General features: G+C 37.0%; 1 protein-coding gene across 2 annotated transcripts in view; it reads left to right on the top strand.

Moving 5' to 3' along the window:
* PPA2 (inorganic pyrophosphatase 2) overlaps positions 1-24967 on the top strand; it is a 141326-nt gene that overhangs the window by 20336 nt on the left and 96023 nt on the right. The window contains exons 3-6 of one of the 2 annotated variants that reach the window (XM_049885585.1): positions 2692-2736; positions 6067-6120; positions 7485-7604; positions 12097-12183. In XM_049885585.1, coding sequence (XP_049741542.1) covers positions 2692-2736; positions 6067-6120; positions 7485-7604; positions 12097-12183 — 306 coding nt within the window. The remainder of the gene's footprint in view (positions 1-2691; positions 2737-6066; positions 6121-7484; positions 7605-12096; positions 12184-24967) is intronic. The other variant, XM_049885586.1, reaches the window with a different exon arrangement.

The following is a 24967-nucleotide window of genomic DNA, read 5'->3' on the forward strand; positions in this document are numbered from 1 at the left end:
CCCAGTCCTGCGCCATCCCCGTGACGAGTTGTGGATCAGACAGTTGTGATCTGTAGGGTTTTCATTAACTGAGTTTCAAAAGTAGACCACCAGGCCTTTCCTCGTACTTTGTCTGGAAGCTCCACTGAAACCTCCTAGCATCACAGCAATACGCAGACCTCCGCTGTCAGATATGTGGTGGCTGCGCATTATGTGTATTAGCCAGAAATCAAACCCAGGTCTCCCACATGGAAGGCAAGAATTCTACCACTGAACCACATGCCTCTGCCATAATTGGTAGCAGATGTTAAAGATCATCACTAAGTTGGAAGTTATTTCCTTAAAGTCCTTCTAGTGAATTGGTGAATTTCATGACCACAATTGTTAGGGAGGTACAGCTGTTAAATAAATGACCAGAACTATATTCCTGATCGAGATTGTATGGGGCTGGCTAATGGGGTTAGGTTTTCTAGAACTGTGGAGAGATCGGTGTAGGGGCAGAGGACAGTGAAGAAGTGAGGAAGCTGCTTTAGATGCTAGGGTTGTTTGACCTTCTTGGTGTTGCTCACCTTAGAGGCTAAATATCATGCACCTCGCTAAAGTTATGGGACATTGAAATAGGATTTGTGCTGTTCTCCAGCCCTTCAGAGTACTGTCAATAACAATGGCAATAGGGAGAATAATAGTGAAGATGTACCTAGTGCCCTGGTGGCACAGCGGTTGAGAACTTGGCTGCTTAACCAAAAGGTCAGCCATTCAAATCCACCAGCTGCTCCTTGGAAACTCTACTCTGTCCTATAGGGTCGCTGTGAGTTGGGGTTGACTCAACGGCAGTGGGTTTGGTTTGTTTTTTTTGTGTGTGGTGCTTAGCTAGGTACTGTGCTCACTGCTTGATGTGCATTATTTCACCTTCTGGGGGTTACTATTATTACCATTATTTTACTAATGAGATTGAGAACCTTGTCCATGATCACTAAGCCAGTCAGCTGTGAAGGTGGGATTTGAGCTTAGGTGCTCTAACTCCAGAACTAGTGCTCTTAACTGCTGTTGTGTAATGCCTCCAAGTTCATTGGTTTTAAGTGGTAAAATTCAGAACCAGGGGCCATATAATCTGGAGAGAGAAAGAAATCAGAGTACAAAAAGAATTCCATTATGTTATTATATGTGTCTCTGTGATTATGTGAGTGTGTGCATCTCTGTGTGTTTTTTGTTGTTGTTTTTTGGCCAGTGAACTACTGAACCTAAATATCTCATGCCTCCCAATACTTCTTTTCCCTCTTGGCCCAAAGTGCATGCATTCACTTATTGATTTATTCATTTGATAAATAATTATTGCATGCATATTATGAGCCAGACACTATTCCAGTCACTAGGGTGCTGGGGTAATTAAGACACAGTTCTTACTCCATTGGAGGAGATAACCAATAAACAATCAGATAGTATTACTATCAGATAGTATTAAATGCTATAAAAATAGAACAGGGTAATGTAAGTTAAAGAATGACTGGTGAGTTCTGCTTCATGTAGGAGTGTACCATGACAGAATCTGTGTACCTCATAATAATAATGTTAGTTGTTGTTGAATTGATTCTAACTCATGACGACCCACGTGTGCAGAGTAGAACTGTCCCATAGGGTTTTCAATGCTGTGACCTTTTAAAAGCAGATCACCAGGCCTGTTTCTTGAAGTGCCTCTGGGTGGGTTCAAACCGACAGCCTCTAGGTTAGTAGTCTAGAGCTTAAACCATTTTCGCCACTCAGGGTCTATAATAATAACGGTAATTTTTTTAGAAAGCTATATATTTGAGAATCATGTAGGAGGTAAGGGTGGAGGTGGTACAAAGAGTGGGCTTGAAACGTCAGTGGGCTAACATTCTTCCTAAGGATGTTAGGTTTGGGGAAGTATGAAATTTGGGGTTAGGCCAGGCAAAATTGAGGATAGGGCAGGGCAAAATATTAACAGGATATACCAGTGAATCCTGGTGATGTGGAGATGAGAGCCCACAGGGGTGGTATAAACAGGTTTTCTACATTCTCAGAGAGTAATGATTAGAACTGTTGCACCTTGTACTTTGGGTTGTGGTATTTTAGGAGCAGAAATAATATTTGAGGTGTGACTCAGAATAATCATGGTTCTGTTCCCTTTATTGTAGTTGTTTTGATGTGTAGAAGTTATGTATAACGTGTGAACTTTTGTGAATGGCATGATTTTTCTCCCCAAACCGCTGAGTAGTGTGTTTTAATTTAAAACCAGCGAAAGTGCTTGATAGAGGCGTTGTAATCACACCTGGGTAGAATTAAAAGGCATGAGGTGCAGCCGAGTACTTTCACGTCTTGTTAGTCACACTCCCTGGAGTTTCATTTCAGTAATGAAATGACTGTTTTAAGCGCAATTACTGGAAACTGCCAGTCTTCCCTTAAACTCTGAACAGAGACTTCGCTTGTTTTATATAAACTGGGAAAATATATTTGAAAGAGATTTAGCTTTTCTGATCGTTTATTTTATGAAACACTTTGATGATCCGTTCACAGGGGATGCTAGAATGCAGAGGGAAAAGACTAACTGGTCATTTGGTAGGCTCTGTTGAATCAGGTTTCTGGATAGCCTTGGCAGTTGGATGTCTGTACAATAGGCGTATTTTATTGATATATAGTGCAGCTGTGTTCTTTCATGAGATATTACAATCGTAAATATCATTTTTTCTTTTATAGGAAAATGGTATCCCTACAAAGAAAGCGCGAAATGATGAGTATGAGGTATATCTAAAGGTTTTTATTTTTGTGGATCACTTTTATACTGTCTGTTAAAGATCTTGACAGTAGTTTGCGTTTGTAAGGTGCTTCAAAATTTCTTCCCTGCAAGGCTTTCATGTGCATTCTGATTTTTTCTTCTTTTAGCATTTCTGTAAGGCAGCTCAGGCAGATATTACCATTTCATTCTGCAAGTGAAAAACCTGAGAGGATCAGGACATGAACCCAGATTTTAGTAGCAAGTTACTTTCCGTGGCAGATGGTCTAAGATAAATATACTTTATGAAAATTTGTCAGTTTGTCTTTTATTTATTATAAGGAGGAAGATGGTTTGAGGCTGTTTTAGAATCCTGGGACAACAGTCTTTTGGGAGCAGAGGAGGAGAAAAATAGTTATACAACTGTATACTAAAATAAATACGTTCTAAATATATATAAACTGTATATATATGTATGCACACACACACATAAAAAAATTTTTTTTTTATATCAATACATATGTGACTATCAAACTTTGATAGTTCTTGACTTAGGACCAGCACATTTGATTGATGTCTGTCGTCCGGATCTTGTTATCAGTGCCCTTTTAGCCTGCTGAGGCTGCCAGCTCTTCCTGCCAACTACCTTCCTTCTTCCCCTTCCCGACCTTATTTCCATCCATTCTCTAGCCCGACTGAAACTTGTGAGTCCAGCCTTTGGATCTATTTGTAAGTACAGCTGTGGGGGCTGTTTAATTCTTAGAACTTTTGTCTGCCATACATTTTCTATTTTCTTAAACTGGTGTTTGTCAAAATGGCCCTCTAACAATCTGCACTGAAATCACTTAGCATGCTTGTTAAAAATTCAGATTCCTGGGCTCCATCCCAGATCTAAATCAGAATCTCTACATTTTTAACAAGTGCTACAGATATTAAGTCCTAAGAACACTGAAGTTTAAAAACCACTGCCATACATACCAGGTGAATAGACAGACGCTCAGGAGCTCAAAGCTTTATATGTTCCAGGGACTTTGTATGTTGGCCTGCGAACAGTTGTTTCAGTGCAAAAATGTATTCTGAGCCCAGCCAATTTAAAATTTAATTCTTAAATTAATTCTTAAAACTCAAAACTGCCTGATTTGAGCTTATTTGAAATTTTGAGAGGAAAGAAGTATGATTTCTTTTCCCCCAAGAATATCAAACTTACTGACTGCTTTTTCATATGTTAGTAGCTTTTCTTTTTGATTTTAAGGTGAAACAAAAATACGAGGGGAAAATAGAGACAAAAGGACTGAAGGAGGAAATAAATCCCCTGCCACATACATAACTTTATGATTTGATTTGTGTCTCCTTGTATCTTTTTGAGTTTCCAGTAAATTTCAGCACCCCATTGTTGGTTTATAATTAACACTAATCTTTGGAAAAATATACTAGCATTAGCTTTAAAAAACTACAGGCCATGTTCATGTTAGTCAGAAGACAGGCTAGGAATAAGCTTAGCAATCAGGAGTGAATATGGGGGCAAAGGAATTTCTGGAGTGTTTTTTTTTTATGGTTTGCAGGCTTAAAAGTCAAACCTCATCTATTTTTCTTTTGGGCTAATTGAAGTCTCTGTGAGTGGTTTTGGTAGGTGTCATTGTGTGAAACGATTGCCACTAGCTTGGGCTTCTCTGTCACCTTCACCTCTAGGTATTCATCCCCATGCATTTGTTCTCTCATAGCCAGGTTTTCAGGGATGAATAAATTATGTGAACATCTGTCATTTACTTAGGTTTTTCTTTTTTAACGTCTACTTCAGGCATATTTAAACAGGTGTAGAGGTGCCTCATGAAAGAGCATAGAAAATGAAACAGCCTCAGGATTGTGTATAAGGTTGCTTAAGACAGGTGTGAGACATAACGTTTAAGGAGCAATTGTTGAGAATTCATTCTCAGTTTTATTCATCTCATTGTGCCATTTGTAACCATAAACCTTATCTAGAAAAACTTAGGAAAAACCGTCATTGCTTTTGTGGCTATGTTTATATTTAATTGTGTACATGGTGTGGTTTGAATTAACAGCATTCCATGTTTTGCTAAGAAACCATATCATTTAGTAATTATTTAGTAACGCATTAAACCATGACTACATATTAAAATTGGTTGGAGGGCCTTAAAAAATAATCACTGCCCTGACTCCAGCCCACACCAATTGAATTCGAATGTGTGGGAGGTGGGGTTCTAGGAATCTTTTTTTTTTTAATTGGTTAAAGCTCCGTATGTGATTGTGATGTATGGCAGGATTAAGTATATTAAGCCACTGTTTATCAAATGATATGTAGTGAAGGAGTAGTTTTTTGGTTTATTTTTAATCTGTTGTTAACTGATACTTTAAAAATACAATAAAAATGAATTATTAGAACAATGAAATTCGTGCTTCAATTTTGTTAGATTGAACAGATGTAAAAATTCCTATGTAAAATTGCTATAAATGTTTCTAAGTGGACCAATGGCAATAAGCACATTGCTTTGCCGTGATAAGTTGTTAGTAACTAACATCAAAATGGTGTACAAGTCAGCTTTAACCTTTAAGACTTCCACTTTGTAAGACAGACTGTGGGAAATTATTTTTACACGCCATTGGCCTAAAGTATCTCCTTTGTTTTTAGCACTCCACAAAGTTCAGAAATGATAAAATGAAGCATCAGTCCTTTTGTAACTTTATGGAACCTTAGATCAATAGATAAGCAAGCTAAGTTTAGAAAAGTGTCAGTCTCATTCTTTGTAATCTTTCTGTGTGTACCATCAAACTTCAACAACTGCCTGTGCTGATGTCCTTTATTTTACATTATAGTCAGAATAATAACTTGGATTTAAATATTGTCTTATAATTTTCAAAATATTTTACTTCATAATTTTCTGTATATTTTCATTTAAATTATGTAATTGATCTTCGTACTATATAACCTGTGTGGTGAATAGGACAGAAATTATTATACTCATTTTATGGATTGGAAAAGTAAGACTGAGTACTTAAATGATGGATACAGTCTCTCACTCCTTTTTCAATTTTTTCTTAAAAAAAAAAAAGCGAGTTTCCTGACTGTTCTAGTTCTGTCGCTACATTGCAAAGGTATTTCCAGAAGTGTATTAAGCTCTACTACTGTGAAATAGTGGTCACGTGACATGATGGCTTTAGTTCTGCTGTGTTTCAGACTTCTCCTCTAATATTTAGAGGAAATTTAAGACATATGCAAAAGCATGATGCAGATTATAACGATTTTTTTTTGTGAGAAAAAAACTAAAGCATTCTTATAAAGAAAATTAGTGGAAAAAAAAAAGGATAAGCATTCATATCTCTCTCTTTTTTCTTAACTGCAGAATTTGTTTAATATGGTTGTAGAAGTACCTCGGTGGACAAATGCTAAAATGGAGGTATGTGATTAGATATATCCTATTAATATCAAATGAGAATTATAACTTAATAATCACATAGAAAACTTTGTTTCAAGTTATTTTGATTTTGGAATGTTTGACAAACTTCTTTATAGTGAAAATTAATAATGGTCTTGTGAACTTACTTTGATTTTAATTTCAAAAAGAAAAACATTGATCACTGAGTATATAGAGTATATTTAGCTTATGGCACACATTCTTATTTAATTTTCCTTGACTCTTCTTTCTCCAAAATTTTCGGTTTACTTAGTAGATTCTGAGATGTGTTTAGTTCATAGACACACTGAAATATATTAATTTGGGGCTAGTGGCAATTTTAGTTTCTAAAGACTTCATTCTGCTTTGGATTTTACTTTGCCAAAAATGAAAGCAGTGTTTGGCCAAATCTTGATTTATGATCACTATCTAAAAGCTTTTGCTGCTCCCCTGATAAGTTTTTTAAAAATCTTTTTCACTGTATTGTCAAAGCTTCACTAATTAAAACTTCCCTTTTTTTTCCCCCCAAATTTTATTGTTCCATCTTATGTTAGGTAAGATTCCTTCTAAGTTCTGAGTGAAATTTAATTTGTGCAATTTAGTTTGTTTAGCTGTTTGAAGCCTTTCCCCTACCACTTTGGATGTAATGGTATTATTTCAAGTATTTGAACTTGTTATGTAGGTGTGTATTTTTCAGAATTTCTATTCAGAGAATTGTCAATAATTTCATCAGTTCATGATAGTATTTTTTGTTAATGTTTTAATAGGAAAAAGAAAAGATATTAGGTTCTTCTTTTGGTCTGGCTTCAAATATAATGTTTTGTCATTTTTCTACTATCCACATCAGTTGGGTATAGGATCTAAGATTCTATGAGATTCTGCCTCATTTTTTTTTTTTTCATTAAACATGGCTTCTGTTATTTTTGTTTGTTTGTTTGCTTTATAATGTGTATTTTTTTTTTCTCTTTGAATGGTAATGTATATGTGTTTGATAGCACACTAACTTTGAGATGAAATCACTTGGTGAGAGTCTTTGAGTTAACTTCATTATCCTAAGTATAAAGTTTAAGGGTAAAAAACCTGAGATTAGTAATGAAAAGCAATTGACTAATATTAACCTTCCTGCCATTTCAATCATTTTTTTATTTGTGTTAGAAATAACGGAATGCCAGACAGGTTTGCTTAATAGACATTTTATATATTACTAATAAGAGCTGCTTTAGTTTATTTTAAAGTACTTTTGATCAGCAAGTTGGAATACGAGTATTTAGTTTGAAAATAGCAGATTTTAAAAACGCTACTTGGCTATAGGATTAATGATTTCTCATTCTTCCCCTTCCTCCTTTTTCCCCCTATGATCTGCTTAGATTGCCACCAAGGAGCCATTGAATCCCATTAAACAAGATGTAAAAGGGGGCAAGCTGCGCTACGTGGCAAATATCTTCCCTCACAAGGGTTATATATGGAATTACGGTGCCCTCCCTCAGGTAACATTTTTGTTATAATGGTGAAACTTTTCTGTCTTCTGAGTAAATTGCCTTGTAAATCCTGTGAATGAGATGAATTTAAATCAGTTCTGAGAACAGTGTCGATTTGAGAGATTTGTAAATTTGAAATTTTTTAATGTAGAGTTTTGTTGTATCAATAAATTTTGTTCCAAACCATATATATGTACAATACTCAGGTTTTTGGAGTTAGGCATGTAGAACCCTCACATTTGGCATTTTGAACACATTTATTTATTTATTTATTTATTCATCTTTTTTGGTCTTAACCTATGAAGTGTCAGAGAAAAGTGTTCAGAAAGGCTTTATCTGCAATCATTGCTTTGAATATAACAAGTTAGGCATTTATATAAAATTCATATATGATAGCAGGAATTTTATTTTTTAAACTTTTAACAGATGACTTTTTAAATTTTTAACTTTTTTTCAGAACTCATTGCAGATTGACTATGGCAACTTGTACTACTCACTGTCCTGAGTTTGTTATTTTTAAGTGGGAAACAATGAAAAAAAGGAAAGCAAGGGCTAAATAATGGTAAAGCAGCATTTCTGTCAGAGAATAGCACTTGCTTTGTTTCCCTTCCTACCCCATTTTAGTTTTCTGTCATGTTCCCTCACTTCTGGGAAGTGGTAGCTCCTTCCAGATCATTTGAGTGAGTAAACTTAGAGTATGCAGAACCAAAAGTCTAGGTGTTTGGGGCATAGAGAGCATCTGCCTTTGTGTTTAAAGGAACCATTAGTAGAGCTGTCTGTCTGAAGATTTTATTTTTGTATCTTTATGTTCTTTATTAATTTTAATGTTTTACATGGGATTTAAGATTCTTTTGGGGAAATATCTCAAAAATGGGTTCTTTATCCACTTCTGAGAAAACAGCTGCCCATGTAAAATAAACATTCACAGGAAAAGAAAAGAGAAAACTGTTGTCTAAGGAGTCAGACTGTCTTTGATGCAGTTAGACCACCCACATGGATACATTCTTGGTTAAAACAGGCATCTCTAAACTCATGTGTTAAGATTGAGAATATCTGTTGAAACCATAAAAGCAGGTTTTCTGACTCCCCCAGGTGCCTAAATAGACATTCTCTTTGACCTAAGAGTAAAAGGGTGAAGGAGGTTCTGAAAGGCTTAGGGGATACTGTCTGTAGGACAGGAATGTACAGATGAGGAGAAGCCATTGAATTACAGAGAGACAGACAAAGCAGAGATAAATACAGCAGACAGGTGAAAACTAAAGTTCATTTATTTATTTATTCCATTAAACATTTATTAAGGATTTGTGTGTAGGCAGTATACCAGGTGTTAGCTGTATAAAGACAAATGAGATATAGATGTAAGATCCAAACAGCGTAATAAATGGCTAAGTGTGTGGGCTTTGAAGCCACATTGCCACTTACCAGCAGTGTGACCTTGGTCAAGTTACTTCGTCTTTCTGTGCCTCTTTCTTCACTTATAAAATAGGATAAGTGCCTACTGCATCTGGTACTACATCTGGTGTTGAGGTTAAATGAGTAATTGCACGTACACGCTTACAGTAATGCCTAACAGATAGTAATAATTTAGTATTATTTAATATTATTGTAACTGCTACTACAGTTATTATTATATGGCCGTTTCTCTGAAGGAATTTATAGTCTCCTGGGGTGAACAACATCTAAAGCAGTAGTTACAGTGTAATGATGGGTACTACTTGTATACTAATTCCATTGTTTTATTGTGAAAAAAACAAAAAAGCAAAACAATTGATAGGAAGGCAAGGAGGTGGGGAATGAAGGTAAAAACACAAAAGCTCCTGTAGTTTATCTGTTTAAAACCCTGCCATACTTTTGTGCTTCTCCTGATGTGTGTAAATTTTCAAGGTGCTAAAGCATTATTCTGTTAGGTACACTAAGTAGTTGCTCTATTAATTACAACAGAATTAAATTGCAGCCATCTCTTAATTTGTTCCCCTACATTTACCATTGTCTACCTGAATTTTATAGCCCATGAGCATCCAAAATTATCTTTTAAAAGCATAAATTGGCTAATGTTTTTCCATGTGAGAATCCTCTAATGGTTTCCTCTTGCTAAAAGAATAGAATATAAAATTCTTAACAAGGTTCTTCCACCTCGCATGACCTGGCCTCTGCTTACATCTCCAGCCTGTTCTGCCACATTCACCCTCCTTCGCTTCGATTCCTTCACAATTACTTCTTCAGAGTTTCTAACTTCCCTTATCCTTTCCTACCCCAGGCCTTCACAGTGCTGTTCATTCAATAAATATTTTTTGAGTACCTGATATATGGCAGGAACTGTTGGAAGTATTGGTGGTAAAGTAGTGGTAAAACTGACACAAAATTCCTCTGCAACTTTTATTCTAGGCTGAGAGACAGACAATAAACAAAATAAACAGTAAAACGGATTTTATGTCAAATGGTGGTAAGTGTGATAGAGAAAAATAAAGTAGGGAATGGAGCTAGTGTGTTCTGGGGTTGTTGCAGTTTAGGTAGGGTGGAGGCCTGGATGAGAGAAGGTGTTTTTGAGTAAAGACCTAAAGGAAATGAGGGAACAAATAGTGTGGGCTCCTAAGGGAACAATATTCCAACAAAGAACTGCGAGTATGTAATTTCTGAGGTGGAAGTAGGCCCAGTGTGTTTGAGTTAGAAAAAGGAGACCAGTGTGGCTAGAATGGAAGTGAGGGAGAAGAAATAGACCTGTTTTCTTTCTCTCTGCCCTTTGCAACCAGAGATCTTTTTAAACCCAACTGATCTTGTATTAATTGTGTGTGTGTGTATGTATTTTAGTCTTTAGGGAGAGAATACACTATAGATGGCACAGATGTTAATTATTTAGCAAACAAAAATAACTAACTCGAATGATGTTTTTAAAAAGTTTAAATTATGCCATTTGTTTATGGGAAGTGATATTTCTACCTAATATCTTTTTGCTTGATTGTTGATATTCAGACAGTCATTAAAAAAAAATAAAAATTAAATTAAAATTTTTTTTAATTAAAAAAAAAAAAGCCAGCCCCTAGTCCCATTTACTTTTCTCGTCTCATCTCCAACTCCCCGTCTTCCTCTCTCTCCTCCCTCACTCCCCTTCAGCCATACCAGCCTTCTCACTATTCCTGATACTCCAGGCACATCGCTGCCTTAGGCCTTCCATTCACTGTGACTTCTAGCCTGGAACACTCTTCCTTCCGCAGGTGTGCACATGGTTCACCCTCTTCACTTTTGCTTTTAAGTCACCTTTGTTGTTATGATGTCTGCCCTGAACACCCTTTAAGACATTTAACCCTACCTCCCCTACTCCCATTCTCCCTTCCATACTCTATTTTTTTCCACTTTTCCCACAATACCTATCATCTTTTAACATGTTGTGTAATTTAGTTATTTATTATGGTTTTGTGTGTGTGTGTGTGAGTTTCTTCCAGCTAGAAGGCAGATTCCATGAGGTCAGGACTTCTGTATGTTTTGTTTACAGATACAGTCTGTCTAGCATAGGCCTGGTACAGATCAATAAATATTTGTGGGATTAATGAATGTATTTGTGTGTGTGTGTATGTGTGGCATTTGTTTCATAGGCGTGTGTGTGGTTCTATGATTTGTTTTGTAGTAGCAGGAAATTTGTTCAGGCCAGTTACCAGGCCTAACCATACTTGGAAGAACATGTAAGCAGTAGTCTCTCCACTTAAGCTTGCGAATCATCATTGTGCTTTCATTATTTCAGACATTGAGCTGTCTAGACTGTTAACCCTAATAACCTGTCTAGGCTGTTAACCCTACTAACTTCCCTTGCACTAGCAAAAGTGCTTACCTTAAAGTTTGAGCGTGGCCTGGGCGAAAATCATATTTGCTTATCCCAAAAGTTCATTTTACCCAAATGTGGCTGGTTTTTCCAGTGTTTTATTTCTGTGAGTGAATATTTAGAAGAACCCATTTGGATAATGTTAAAGAACTCGAATAACTTTAAATTCAAAATCTTTTTCAGTCTTAATGTAATATTGATGTGTTTGTTATTTTGAATTTCATTATACATTTGATTCATCAGCCCTGAATATCGTAAAGTACTATTCATTAGCTTTATTACCTGGAACAGGTGACTTAGTCTCTCTAGGCCTACATGTTCATCTGTACAGTGGGGTTCATAGATGATGGAAACATCCAAAGAGAGACTTTAAATGTGAACATGAACTTAGACACTCAGTAAATTTGGAAAATGTCTGGAAATGTTTGGATTATGTCTGGAAATACCACCTGCTTTCAGATGTGATTATACAGATAAATGAGAGACAAAAGAGAGGAAATACTATAAAAATCTGATTTAATTATTGTGATGTTTAAAGGTGTACTAGCATGTTGGCCTTGCTTATATAATTTCTGAGGAGAATTTTTTTTTGAATTATGGCTATCTGTAAAACTTCATGGTTCTTTGGAAAGATTAAGATAAATTATATGAGTACTAACCTATATTTTGGTTTTTTATTTTGTTTAGACTTGGGAAGATCCCCATCAAAAAGATAAGAGCACAGACTGCTGTGGAGATAATGATCCTATTGATGTTTGTGAAATAGGCTCAAAGGTTTGTTTTATTTACTGTGCTAATTCTTACATGTGTTCCTGTTTATTCATGTCATAAATTTTTAGTTCTCTTCTGAAGGCACCAGTTCTTTAACTCTTCAAAATTCTAGCCCATTGATCCCTCTAATATCAGTCCCTTCTTGTATCTTTACTTCCTTCTCTTAAACCAGGGGTTGGCAAACTACAGTACATGGGCCACATCCAGCCCACCACTTTTGTAAGTAAGGTTTTATTGAAACAAACCTATGCCCATTAAGTTACATATTGTCTATAGCTGCTTTTGTGCCACAATAGCAGAGCTGAGTAGTCATAGTAGAGACCTTAGGGTCCACAAAGCCTAGAATATTTACTATCTGACCCTTTGTAGAAAAAGTTTGTAGACTTCTGCCTTCAATTCTTTTGTCCATTATCCAGGCAGAAACTTCAGTAGTGAAGAAATCCAGTTATCAGTCTTTTTGGTACTTCCATCCAGGCTGCACTGGGGAAAAACAAACTCCACTGTCTCTTAGGCTCATGCTACCCATCAGTTCTTCTGTGTGTTCTTAGTCAATTCTTTCTCCTGTTTTCTACTGCTTCTATTGCTGATGTTTCTTGTTCTCTGCACACATTCAACTCTTGGTACTGTCTTCGTGTCCTCAGCAGAAAATCTTGTCCTCAGCAGAGTCTGTTGTACAGGAGTCACTATGAGTCAGAACCGACTTGATGGCACATAATAACAACAATAGAAACCAGCAAAGACTTCTCTCACCTTTCTTTCTCAGACTGTACCTGCAAATATTGTTTCTTCCCTTTGTTCTGTTACTACGAGTTGTCTTTCTTACCTAAGACCAGGGCTTTCTGTACTCTAGATTGTGTCCCCTCCTGCCTCTTGAGTGACGATATTTTGTTGTCACCTCTCTTTCCTGTATTTACCACTTTACTTTCTTTACCGGCTTCCTCCCATATGCCTCTTCTCTTCTTCCTCTTCACATGAAGACTTATAAAAAGAGTTTTCAACACTCATCTGTACTTCCTACTTCCCACTTAATCTTCTTACTTTGGTAAAGTAGAGAGTCAGCAAAAATGAGGAAGGCCTCAAGGAAATGGATTGACATGGTGGCTGCAACAATGGACTCAAACATAACAACGACTGTGAAATGGCACAGGACCAGGCAGTGTTCAATTCTGTTGTGCATAGGGTCGCTATGAGCTGGAACTGACTTGATGTCACCCGACAACAACAACTTAATCTTCAACCCATTTCAAAATTGTTGCCATCCTCATTATTTCAATGAAAGTGCTCTCATTGAGGTTAGTGGCATCTTTCTTTTAGCCAAATCCAATAGGCTGGTTTCTAGGCTTTGTCTAACTTGAATATACCTTAGCATTCTAAACTTTTAACCCCATCTTCTGTCTTGAAACGATCTGTTTGCTTGACTTTCATTATATTGTGATACCGTGGATTTTCTCTTATCATTCTGGTTCCTTCTCCTTGATTTCTTTTGCCAACTCCTTTTCTACTGCCTACTCATTAAGTATTGATTAACTTGAATGTTGTACCTTGCCCCTCTTCTATTCCCTCCATATAGGGACTCCCTTGGTGATCCAATCTCAAGAAATCATGGTTTTGTTCCCAAATTGATACCTCCTGCTCAGACCCATACAATCAACTGCCTAGATCTACACTTGGATGCCACCCAGGCATTTCAAACTCAGGATGTCCAAAACTGAGTTCATTATTTACTCCTCTCTAAATATTTTTAGCTTTAGTGAATGACATCTCTCCTCTTCCCTGGATTCTTAAGCCAGAAATGCAGGAGTCATCCTTGATTCTTCTTTGCTTTTCCTCATCCATTAATCATAAAGTATTCGTTGTATGTCCTAAATAGCCTTTAAATCTGCCTACTACTTTCCATTCTCACTGTTGCTAGCCTAGTCTGGTGCACTGTTATTTCTCACTAGAATTATTACTGCAACTAACCGGTTTCCTTACTGAATATTATTTTCCCTGCCATCACTTATTGCAAACCCTTTTCCTGCTTTACTCTTTCAGGACCTGGTTCCTACCACTTTTTCTGACTTCTTTTCTCCACAGAACCTCCCAGCGCTGCTCTTTCAGTTCCTGTAGTGCATCTTGCTCTTGTCTAGACCTTTGCACAAACTATCCCCTCTGTGTGGGATGGATTTTTCTTCCGCCTTCTCTTTACTTTACTTCTCTCATTTCACTTCCCCTTCCTCATCCATCAGATCTTAGCTAAGTGTGGGATGGACTTTTTTTCCCCCGCCTTCTCTTTACTTCTCTCATTTCACTTCCCCTTCCTCATCCTTCAGATCTTAGCTAAGTGTGGGATGGACTTTTCTTCCGCCTTCTCTTTACTTTACTTCTCTCATTTCACTTCCCCTTCCTCATCCTTCAGATCTTAGCTAAAATATCACTTTCTTTGGAAAGCTTTCTTTGAGCCTCTGTAGACCAAAATAATTGCTCCATAGTATTAACTGTGCTTTGTTGTTTGTTGTCTTCTCTATGAGATGACAGTTAGCTCTGTGAGGGTAAGACTCGACTTACCACTGTAACTGTTGATAGTGCTTAACACATTCTAAAAAACACAAAAAAAACATTGCTGTTGAATTTTGATTCTTGGCAACCTTGTGTGTTATAGAACAGAGCTGAGCTCCATAGAGTTTTCTTGACTGTAATCTCTACGGAAGCAGATCAGCAGGCCTTCCTTCTGCGGTGCCATTGGGTGGGTTTGAACCACCAATCTTTAGGTTAGTAGTTGAGCGCAAACCATTTGCGTCACCCATGGACCTTGCCTGACACATAGCATATTCTTACTTTAAGAAATACCAAATTCAATTATTTAGTCATATTCTTCTCGTTTAGATTAAGTCAGTTATCCCTGGAAGCTCATATTAGTTCTTACCTACTTCTAGAATATTATTTAGTAAATAGTTGCTGCTTACTGTTTATCAAGTTGTTTATTTACCATATTGTTTTGTGGCTCTACTCTCTTTTTTTTCTTCTTTCTCATTCTCTCTCCTTATTTTTCCTCCTTTTCTTCTTTATCCAGCTCTGTGTCTTTTACTTTCTTCCTTTTGCTTTTTTCCCCCGTTCTTCCTCTTCCTTCACCTTTTCTTTTCCTTTCTACTCTCCTTCTCCCCATGATTCCTCCTCTCCTCTTTCCCTTATTTCTCCCTCCTCCTTACTCCTTTTCTGCAGGTGGGAGATGTCCATTCAAACTTATATTTCTAGTTTTTGCGTGCAGATAAGGGTTAGATTATTTTTGTATATGTGTGTGAGATTCTATAATTCCTGTCTCTTGAGAAATATGGCCAAATTGTTAACTTTTTTCCAAATTTAAACTGTAGCTTAGAAATTTAGTTTTAGACATTTTCTCCCCAGAGGGTACTAAAGTTGTATTTAAAATGAATGGATCAGAAGGAAAGAAGCATATGAATATTTTAATGCGTACCTCCTATGTTTTAGGCATTATGCTAGGTATCTTAAGTAGGTACTTCCCATGTCCTATTTCATGATAAATAAGGGTTACTAAATTAAATAACATTACACTGATGGAAAGATTATATATTAGAAAAGTTTTATTCTGAGGAGGTAATCCCTGGGTCTATTCAGTTCATATTTAGTTCAAGTTATTAAGTTAAACCGTCATGCAAGTATTAGGTGTGAATGAAAATACCAAATGGAAGCATCTTATTTTCAACCATGTAAAAATTTGTCAGTAAGCATGTAATTAATGAAATTGGTAAGAGAAAGAACTCATAGGAGAATGTATATACCTGATAAATTGATATGACCTAATAACAGTACTTTGTTACTGACAAAACAAATAAATCACCCTAAGAAAACTTAATATATGGATTTTTAAATAAACCTTCTAAAGTCTTTAAGTATGCAGAATAAAATTAAAGGCATTAAATATGTAAGTGATTTTTAATATGGTTGTTACTGTTCTTGTTAGGTGCCGTCGAGTTGGTTCCGACTCAGAGCAACCCTATGAACAACAGAACAAAACACTGCCCGGTCCTGAGCCATCCTTATAATCGTTGTTATGCTTGAGCTCATTGTTGCAGCCACTGTGTCAATCCACCTTGTTGAGGGTCTTCCTCTTTTCCGCTGACCCTGTACTCTCCCAAGCATGATGTCCTTCTCTAGGAACTCATCCCTCCTGACAACATGTCCAAACTGTGTAAGACACAGTCTCACCATCCTTGCCTCTAAGGAGCATTCTGGCCGCACTTCTTCCAAGGCAGATTTGTTCATTCTTTTGGCAATCCATGGTATATTCAATATTCTTCGAGAACACCACAATTCAAAGGCGTCACTCTTCTTCAGTCTTCCTTATTCATTTTCCAGCTTTCACATGCATCTGATGCAATTGAAAATACCATGGCTTGGGTGCGGCGCACCTTAGTCTTCAGGGTGACATCTTTGCTCTTCAACACTTTGAAGAGGTCCTTTGCAGCAGATTTACCCAATGCAATGCGTCTTTTGATTTCTTGACTGCTGTTTCCATGGCTGTTGATTGTGGATCCAAGTAAAAATGAAATCCTTGACAACTTCAGTCTTTTCTCCGTTTATCATGATGTTGCTCGTTGGTCCAGTTGAGAGGATTTTTGTTTTCTTTATGTTGAGGTGTAATCCATATTGAAGGCTGTGGTCTTTAATCTTCATTAGTAAGTGCTTCAAGTCCTTTTCACTTTCCGCAAGCAAGGTTGCGTCATCTGCGTAATGCAGATTGTTAATGAGTCTTCCTCTAATCCTGATGCCCCGTTTTTCTTCATTAGTCCAGCTTCTCGTATTATTTGCTCAGCATACAGATTAAATAGGTATGGTGAAAGAATACAACCCTGATGCACACCTTTCCTGACTTTAAACCAATCAGTATCCCCTTGTTCTGTCTGAACAGCTGCCTCTTGATCTATGTAAAGGTTCCTCATGAGCACAATTAAGTGTTCTGGAATTCCCATTCTTTGCAATGTTACACATAGTTTGTTACAGTCCACACAGTCAATGCCTTTGCATAGTCAGTAAAACACAGGTAAACATCCTTTTGGTATTCTCTGCTTTCAGCCAGGATCCATCTGACATCAGCAATGATATCTCTGGTTCCACGTCCTCTTCTGAAATCGGCCTGAATTTCTGGCAGTTCCCTGTCGATATACTGCTGCAGCCGTTTTTGAATGATCTTCAGCAAAATTTTGCTTCTGTGTGATATTAATGATATTGTTCAGCTGAAACTGAAGAAAATCAGAACAAGTCCACAAGAGGAAAATATGACCTTGAGTATATTCCACCTGAATTTAGAGACCATCTCAAGAACAGACGCATTGAACACTAGTGACCGAAGACCAGATGACTTGTGGAATGACATCATACATGAAGACAGCAAGAGGTCACTGAAAAGACAGGAAAGAAAGAAAAGACCAAGATGGATGTCAGAGGAGACTCTGAAACTTGCTCTTGAGCATCGAGCAGCTAAAGCAAAAGGAAGAATTGATGAAGTAAAAGAACTGAACAGAAGATTTCAAAGGGTGTCTCAAGAAGACAAAGTATTATAATGACATGTGCAAAGAGCTGGAGATGGAACACCAAAAGCCAGGAACACGCTTGGCGTTTCTCAAGCTGAAAAAACTGAAGAAAAATTCAGTCCTCAAGTTGCAATAGTGAAGGATTCCATGGGGAAAATATTAAATGACACAGGAAGCATCAAAAGAAGATGGAGGGAATACACAGAGTCATTATACCAAAAGGAATTAGTTGATATTTAACCATTTCAAGAAGTGGCATATAATCAGGAACCGATGGTACTGAAGGAAGAAGTCCAACCTGCTCTGTAGGCATTGGTGAAAAACAAGGCTCCAGGAATTGGTGGAATATCAATTGAGTTGTTTCAACAAACAGGTGCATTACTGGAGGTGCTCACTTGTCTATTTCAAGAAATATGGAAGACAGCTTCCTGGCCAATGACTAGAAGAGATCCATATTTATGCCTATTCCCAAGAAAAGTGATCCAACTGAATGTGGAAATTATAGAACAATATCATTAATATCACACACAAGCAAAATTTTAATATGGTATGTATAATCAAATAATAATCTTGAAAGCATTTTTGTCTTTCTTTTACATGGAAAGGTTGGTGCATAGTAGGTGCTTATTGTCTAATTACTGACAAATATATTGATTGTTATTTTATGCATAAATATATTATAAATGAACAGATGAGTATACTTCTGGCTTAATGTATACCATAATATCATGAGGTATAGGAAAAATTCTTGTGGATCAAGAGTAAGAAAGACATCCTAGGATGATGGAATTATTAGAAGTTATATGAAAGAAAAAATGGATTTCTAGGCACTACAGTTGTCAGTAAGTAAAATATTGCTAGTTTATTCTAGAACTCAGCATTTTTTAGATCTGACTGCTGTTTAAACCTGCTTTGTTGTTAAGTGCTGTCAATTCGACTCCAGCTCACAGTAACCTTATGTAAAACGTTATCTGGTCCTAATAAAAGGTTGTTTTTTTTCTTACCGTGCGACAGATTTCTAATTTTTGCCTGCTTCTGTTTTATCTTTGACCCAAATTCCTTCTTTTTTGGTTGTTTTTTTTTCCAGTATTTTTTATCATACAAGAAAATTTTAATGATTAATGGAAATTAACTCAAAGAGAAACTTTACAATCTTGCTGTCCCAGTAAATCATATTGTTTTTATCTTATGTTTCCTTCCTCTTTGGATAAATATATAAACATTTTAATTTTGTTGGTCATTTTTTCCAGTTTATTTTGTACTGTTGAATTGATATGGTTAAAATTTTTTCTGAATATAGGTTTTCCTCTTTAATTTCTTTTGGATGAGGTAGGCAGCATTTCTAAAATTGCCTCCCAAAGATGTCCCCCCTAATCTCTGGCGTCTATGAATATAATGAAATATCACTCCTTTGATTATGTTATGTTATATGGTACAGTTTATAGTAGCAAGATTGTCCCAGATTATCTGTGTAGGCCCTGTATAAGCACATGAGTTCTGAAAAGCAAAGAGCTTTCTCTGCCTAGCGGCAGAAGAGGAAATCAGAGATTCAGAGTTTGAGAGGTCTGGCACACCATTGCTGATTTGAAGATGTGGCAGGTTTGAAGATGTGTATGAAATTTGAAGATGGAGGAAGAGGAGGGCATGTGAGAAAGAACGTGGCTAGCTTCTAGTTGCAGAGAACAGTCCTTGGTTGATATCTAGCAAGGAAACAAGGATCTCAGTCCTACAACGGCAAACAACTGAATTTGGACAACAAACTGAAATGAGCTTTGATGTGTATTCTTCCCTATGGCCTTCAGTTAAGAGCCCAGCCTGGCCAGCACCTTGATTTTTGCCTTGTAAACCCTTAGCAATGCATTTAGCCATGCCATGTCTGGACTCGACCCACAGAACTGTAAAATATAAACTTGTGTTGTTTGAAGTTTTAAGTTTGTGGTGATTTGTTACACTACAATAGAAAACTAATATATGGGATAACAAAAAACAACAAACCCGTTGCCTTCGAGTCGATTCTAACTCATAGTGACCCTATAGGACAGAGTAGAACTGGCCCATAGGGTTTCTGAGGAGTGGCTGGTGGATTTGAACTGCTGACCTTTTGGTTAACAGCCAAGCACTTACTCACTGCACCACCAGGGCTCCAGTATATAGGATAAGAGTTATTAAACAGTTCTGCTTTCATGGTTTTCTATGTTGATTGCGTCCAGTTGAAGTTTTGCCCTTTCTTCAAGTTTTAGATCAACATAGAACTATTGTTGTAGTCCACTGTTATATTCTGCTCACACCAAGCTTCTGGGAATTACCAGTTGATAAGTGTGAGCGGGTAAGTACATATAGAGCCCAGAGAGAAAAAAAATAACACCTGTAGAAGACCTCTTACGTTCTAGTTAATGTATCTGTTATCTCCTTTGCTCCTTTCTTTAGCCCTATGAGGAATATGTGATATCACCTCCATTTTACCAAGACCTAAAACACTGGATGGAGTAATTTGCCTAAGGTAACATGTAGGGATAATGGAGGAAGAAATTAACCCCACATATTTGTGACTTAAAAATCTTGTCTTTTGAAATTTTTCCACAATAATCAAAAATATCAGCAATAACCCTAGTTACTCTAGGATTCTGCCTAAAACCTTTGAGGTGTATCTATTTTCTTGTTTGAGAGTCTCAACTCGGTTTTTCAAACATGCTGAACTATGCGAGTCACGAAGAATTGGTAACAGAATCTGTTAATGTACGTTACCTCGGAAGGATAGAGTAACAGTTTTATAATGAAAATGGGAAAATAGGTTTCATTTTCTAGCCAGAGTGTTTATTCCTTTAGCTGAGTCCTGAAATAATATTTACCAGATATAAAATAAATACTTAAATACCATCTAAAGAATAAGCCTTTGTTCGGGTACGTGTATGAGAACAGTGCTAAAATCATCCTCAAGGAACAGTGTGGTAGAAAGTCCCTTTTACTGTTCATAGGAAAAGGGAAAAGAGCAGGGTCATGGAAATTGATAATAGATTTAGGACATCCCCAAATATAGAAATTTTTAATGTTGTAAGTTTCTTGAGAATTTGTATTATTTGCTTGGTGTCTAACAAGACTAAACATACATCTTGCATAAGTTTGTTGAATTTATTTAGATTGATTTGAATTCTGGAAGTTTTTATAAGAATTTTGCCATTTGTTCCTAAGTCTCTTTTCCCTAGCTTTTGGTTTGACTGAGAGTTTCCTTTTTGTTTTTTAAGTGTTGTGTAGCAAGGCAGTGGTCTAACTGAGATAGCTATCCCTTTCTGTTGTTAGGAAGTCAAAGAGTGTGTGTTATTCTGCTGATGAAACTTGACAATCACTTGGACATGCTCTTAATGGCCATAGAACCCGTAAAAATCCCATGTATAAAATTTCAAAATAAATTTTGTGAATAAAAACAAATTACACAATTTTAAAATGTACTTTTTAAAAATAATTTATGATTCCCAGGAATCCTGCAACCACATTCTACTTCAAGGCTCCTCAAACCCAGCAAGCACTGTTTACGTTTGGGGCTGGATAGTTCTTTGTTTTAAGGGGCTGTCCTGTGATGTATTCCTGGCTTCTTTCCACTTGATGCCAGTAACATGTCCCAGTTATGACAACCAAATATGTGTCTAGACATCATCAGATGTCCTCTGGTGAGCAAAATTGCCACTGGCTGAGAACCACTGATCTAGTACATCACTAACAAAACCAGTGAAGCCAGCCCTTCGTTGGTGACTATGTGGTAATTCTTTTAATTTGAACATTTTAGCTTTATGAAGGAACTTAAAGGTCTTTTGGCCCAATGCTATCATGCCCTCCTGAAGCCTTCTGTTTTCAAGGCTGCCTCTACTTCCTATAATTGCTGCTCATATGACAGTTTCTAGCTCCTTTCCATCTTGGTTTCCTTTCTCCAGATCTTCTCTGCTAATGCCCTCTTGAGAATGGAGTACCTCTTCTAACCACTCTTCTCTAAATATGATCCAGCCTGTATGAGTTAGCTATTTGCATAAGCAGTTGTAAAATCTGTTTGAAGTACTGTAGTTTCGATATATTATACATTCGTAGCTACAAATATCACCCATATCTCTATAATTATTTGTCAAATCTTCCCTTTGGATTTGGGAATCTAGAATTTAAGAGAACAAAGTCTAAACTTAAGGACAAGTACCCAGAACTACTTTGTGATTGCAGCTGGTGAGAAACACGACAGAGTGGGAGGAGAGAAGGGAAGGGCAGTATTTCAGACAATTGGGTCACAACTGTAAGGGGAAATTCTTTATTCATAATGTCACTTACTGCAAACAGTGTTGCTGTTATATTTCTCTCACAGATGTGGCTTTAACAATTAACCCCTCAGGCATGTTAAAAAGAGCCGCTGAGCTGATCAAACAGTGGTTTCTGTGAGTTGGTGCCAAAAAATCAGTTGAGAGGGGTCCATCTCCCATTCCCCCTCTACAGAACCAACAGCACCCTGTACCTTCAGGAATCTTTCTGTAGATTCTAACAGGAATCTATATAATGTTGGAGTAGAAGAAGTTCAATTGTTTACTTGTAATTAACAGACATAGGGAAGAGAGACTTTTTTTCTGTTAAAAAAAAAATGCTAAGAAATCCATTTTTTTTTTTTAAGGATGTTTAAAAAGCAGTAGTTACATGTCCTTTTATAAAACTAGATCAGTATAGAAAAGAACATGAAATGTCACTTAGAAATCTGATTCCTTGCTTCTGACCTGTCAGGATATATTTCTTAAAGGTAAACTTTTTCTTTTTCCCCGTAATGTTTACCCAGAATTGTAAGAGGGAAAGTAGTTTATGATTTTCTCTAGGAGCCCAAATCTTAATATTAATTCTTCCTGAAAAAGTAAGTAACTAGTATATAAACCATTCTGCTAGGTACTTTGTATAGATTATGTCATTTATTCCTCACTGCCACCCTATGAAACATATTTTTATTGACACAGTTTTACATAAAATTATATTCCAAATAAGTTAAATAATTTACCCAAGCTCACATAGCTAGTAATTGGCAGAGCAGGGATTGAAACTCATGTAGTCAATTCTAGAGTCTGTGCTTTTAGCCCCTATACTATTTGACAAATATATCCATCTTAGCCATATCCTTTGGAGTCCCTGGGTGGCACAAATGGTTAAGTGCTGGACTACTGGCCAAAGGGCTGTCAGTTCAAACCCACCTACAGGCACTTCGGAAGCCAGGCCTGGTGATCTACTAGAAAACCCTTGGAGTAGTTCTACTGTGCACCACATGGAGTTGCCATGAGTCGAAATAGACTCAATGGCAACTAACAACTACAACATCCACATCCTTTAAAATTTGCAGGTCTTAGCTATATTATTTCGATCTTTATTATTCGAGATGAAAGAAGTGTACATTTATTAAGGTACACCAAACCAAACCCATTGCCACTGAGTCAATTCCAACTCATGGCAACTCTATAGGACAGAGTAGAACTGCGCCACAGGTTTCCAAGGCTATAAATCGTTATAGAAACAGACTGCTGCATCTTTCTCCCCAGAGCAGCCGGTGGGTTTGAACTACCAACCTTTTGGTTAGCAGCTGAGCACGTGACTACTGTGCCACCAGGGCTCCTTTTTTTTTTAAGGTAGATTTGATTAAATTGGAAAGTTTTATTTAAATCAGGTGCATTTCAATGACTTTTTCTGCAAAAAGTTTGAGTCTTTTGCTTAAGTTTAACTATGAGATAGATGTTTATATTTTCCTTAATTGACATATTTTCAAGAAGCTATTCGAGGAAAAAAAATCATGATTTGCTTTCTCCATTTATTAAAACAAATGGAAGCATGTATTGAAAAAAGTGAACTATTCACTTAGTGAATGATATCTGAGGGTTTGTGCGTGGATAGTGGTGGAGGGTAAGGAAAGGGGCATATTATGGTTCATTTTTTTTTTCTTTTTTTATTTATTATGGTACTTTAGATGAAAGTTTACAGAACAAACTAGCTTTTCATTGAACAGTATACATATTGTTTTATGACATTGTTTACCAACCCCACGACATGTCAACACTCTCCCTTCTCGACCTTGGGTTCACTATTACCAGCTTTCCTGTCCCCTCCTGCCTTTTAGTCCTTGACCCTGGGCTGTTGTGCCCCTTAAGTTTTATGCGTCTGTATAGTTTTTGGCTGAAGGGTGAACCTCAGGAATGACGTCATAACTGAGCTACAAGGATATTCAGGGGCCATACTTTCGGGGTTTCTTCAGTCTCTGACAGGCCAGTTAAGTCTGATCTTTTTTTGTGAGTTAGAATTTTGTTCTACATTTTTCACCAGCTCTGTCTGGCACCCGGTTGTGATCCCTGGCAGAGCAGCCAGTGGTAGTAGCCAGGTACCGTTTAGTTGTATTGGACTCAGTCTGGTGGCGGCTATGGTACTTATGTTCCATTAGTCCCTTGGACAAATCTTTCCCTTGTGTCTTTAGTTTTCTTCATTCTTCCTTACTCCCAAAGGAGTGAGACCAGTGGAGTATCTCAGATGGCCACTCACAAGCTTTTAAAACCTCAGACGCTACTCACCAAAGTAGAATGTAGAACATTTTCTTTATAAACTATGTTATGCCAATTGAGCTAGATGTTCCCTGAGACCATTGTCCCCATTGCCCTCAGCCCAGTAATTTCGTCCCTCAGAAAGCTTGAATGTGTCTATGGAGTTTCCATGACCTTGCCTTGGACAAGTTGTGCTGGCTTCCTTAGTATTGGGTATTGTCTTAACCCTTCACCAAAGTTATCTATTATGTATTTAATGTAATTCCGTCTCCACCCCTCCCCTCCCTTGTAACTGTCAAAGATTGTTTCTTTTTGTGTGTAAACCTTTTCATGAGTTTTTATACTAATGGTCTCATGCAATATTTATCTTTTCAGCATAATGCTCTCCAGATTCATCCATGTGGTGAGATGGTTCACAGATTCATCATTGTTGTTTATAGTTGCATACTGCTCCATTGCGTGTTTGTACCGTAGTTTGTTTAGCTATTCATCTGTTGATAGGCATGTAGGCTGTTTCCATCTTTTTGCTATAACGAACGGTGCTGCAGTGAACATGGGTGTGTATATGTCCATTCGTGTGATGGCTCTTATTTCTCTAGCATATATTTCTAGGAGTGGGATTGCTGGATCATATGGTATTTCTATTTCAAGCTTTCTAAGGAAGCACCATATTGTTTTCCAGCAGTTCCCTCCAGCAGTGCATAAGAGTTCCAGTCTCCCCAC

Source organism: Elephas maximus, chromosome 5 (assembly GCF_024166365.1).
Source record: "Elephas maximus indicus isolate mEleMax1 chromosome 5, mEleMax1 primary haplotype, whole genome shotgun sequence".
Lineage (NCBI taxonomy): Eukaryota > Metazoa > Chordata > Mammalia > Proboscidea > Elephantidae > Elephas > Elephas maximus.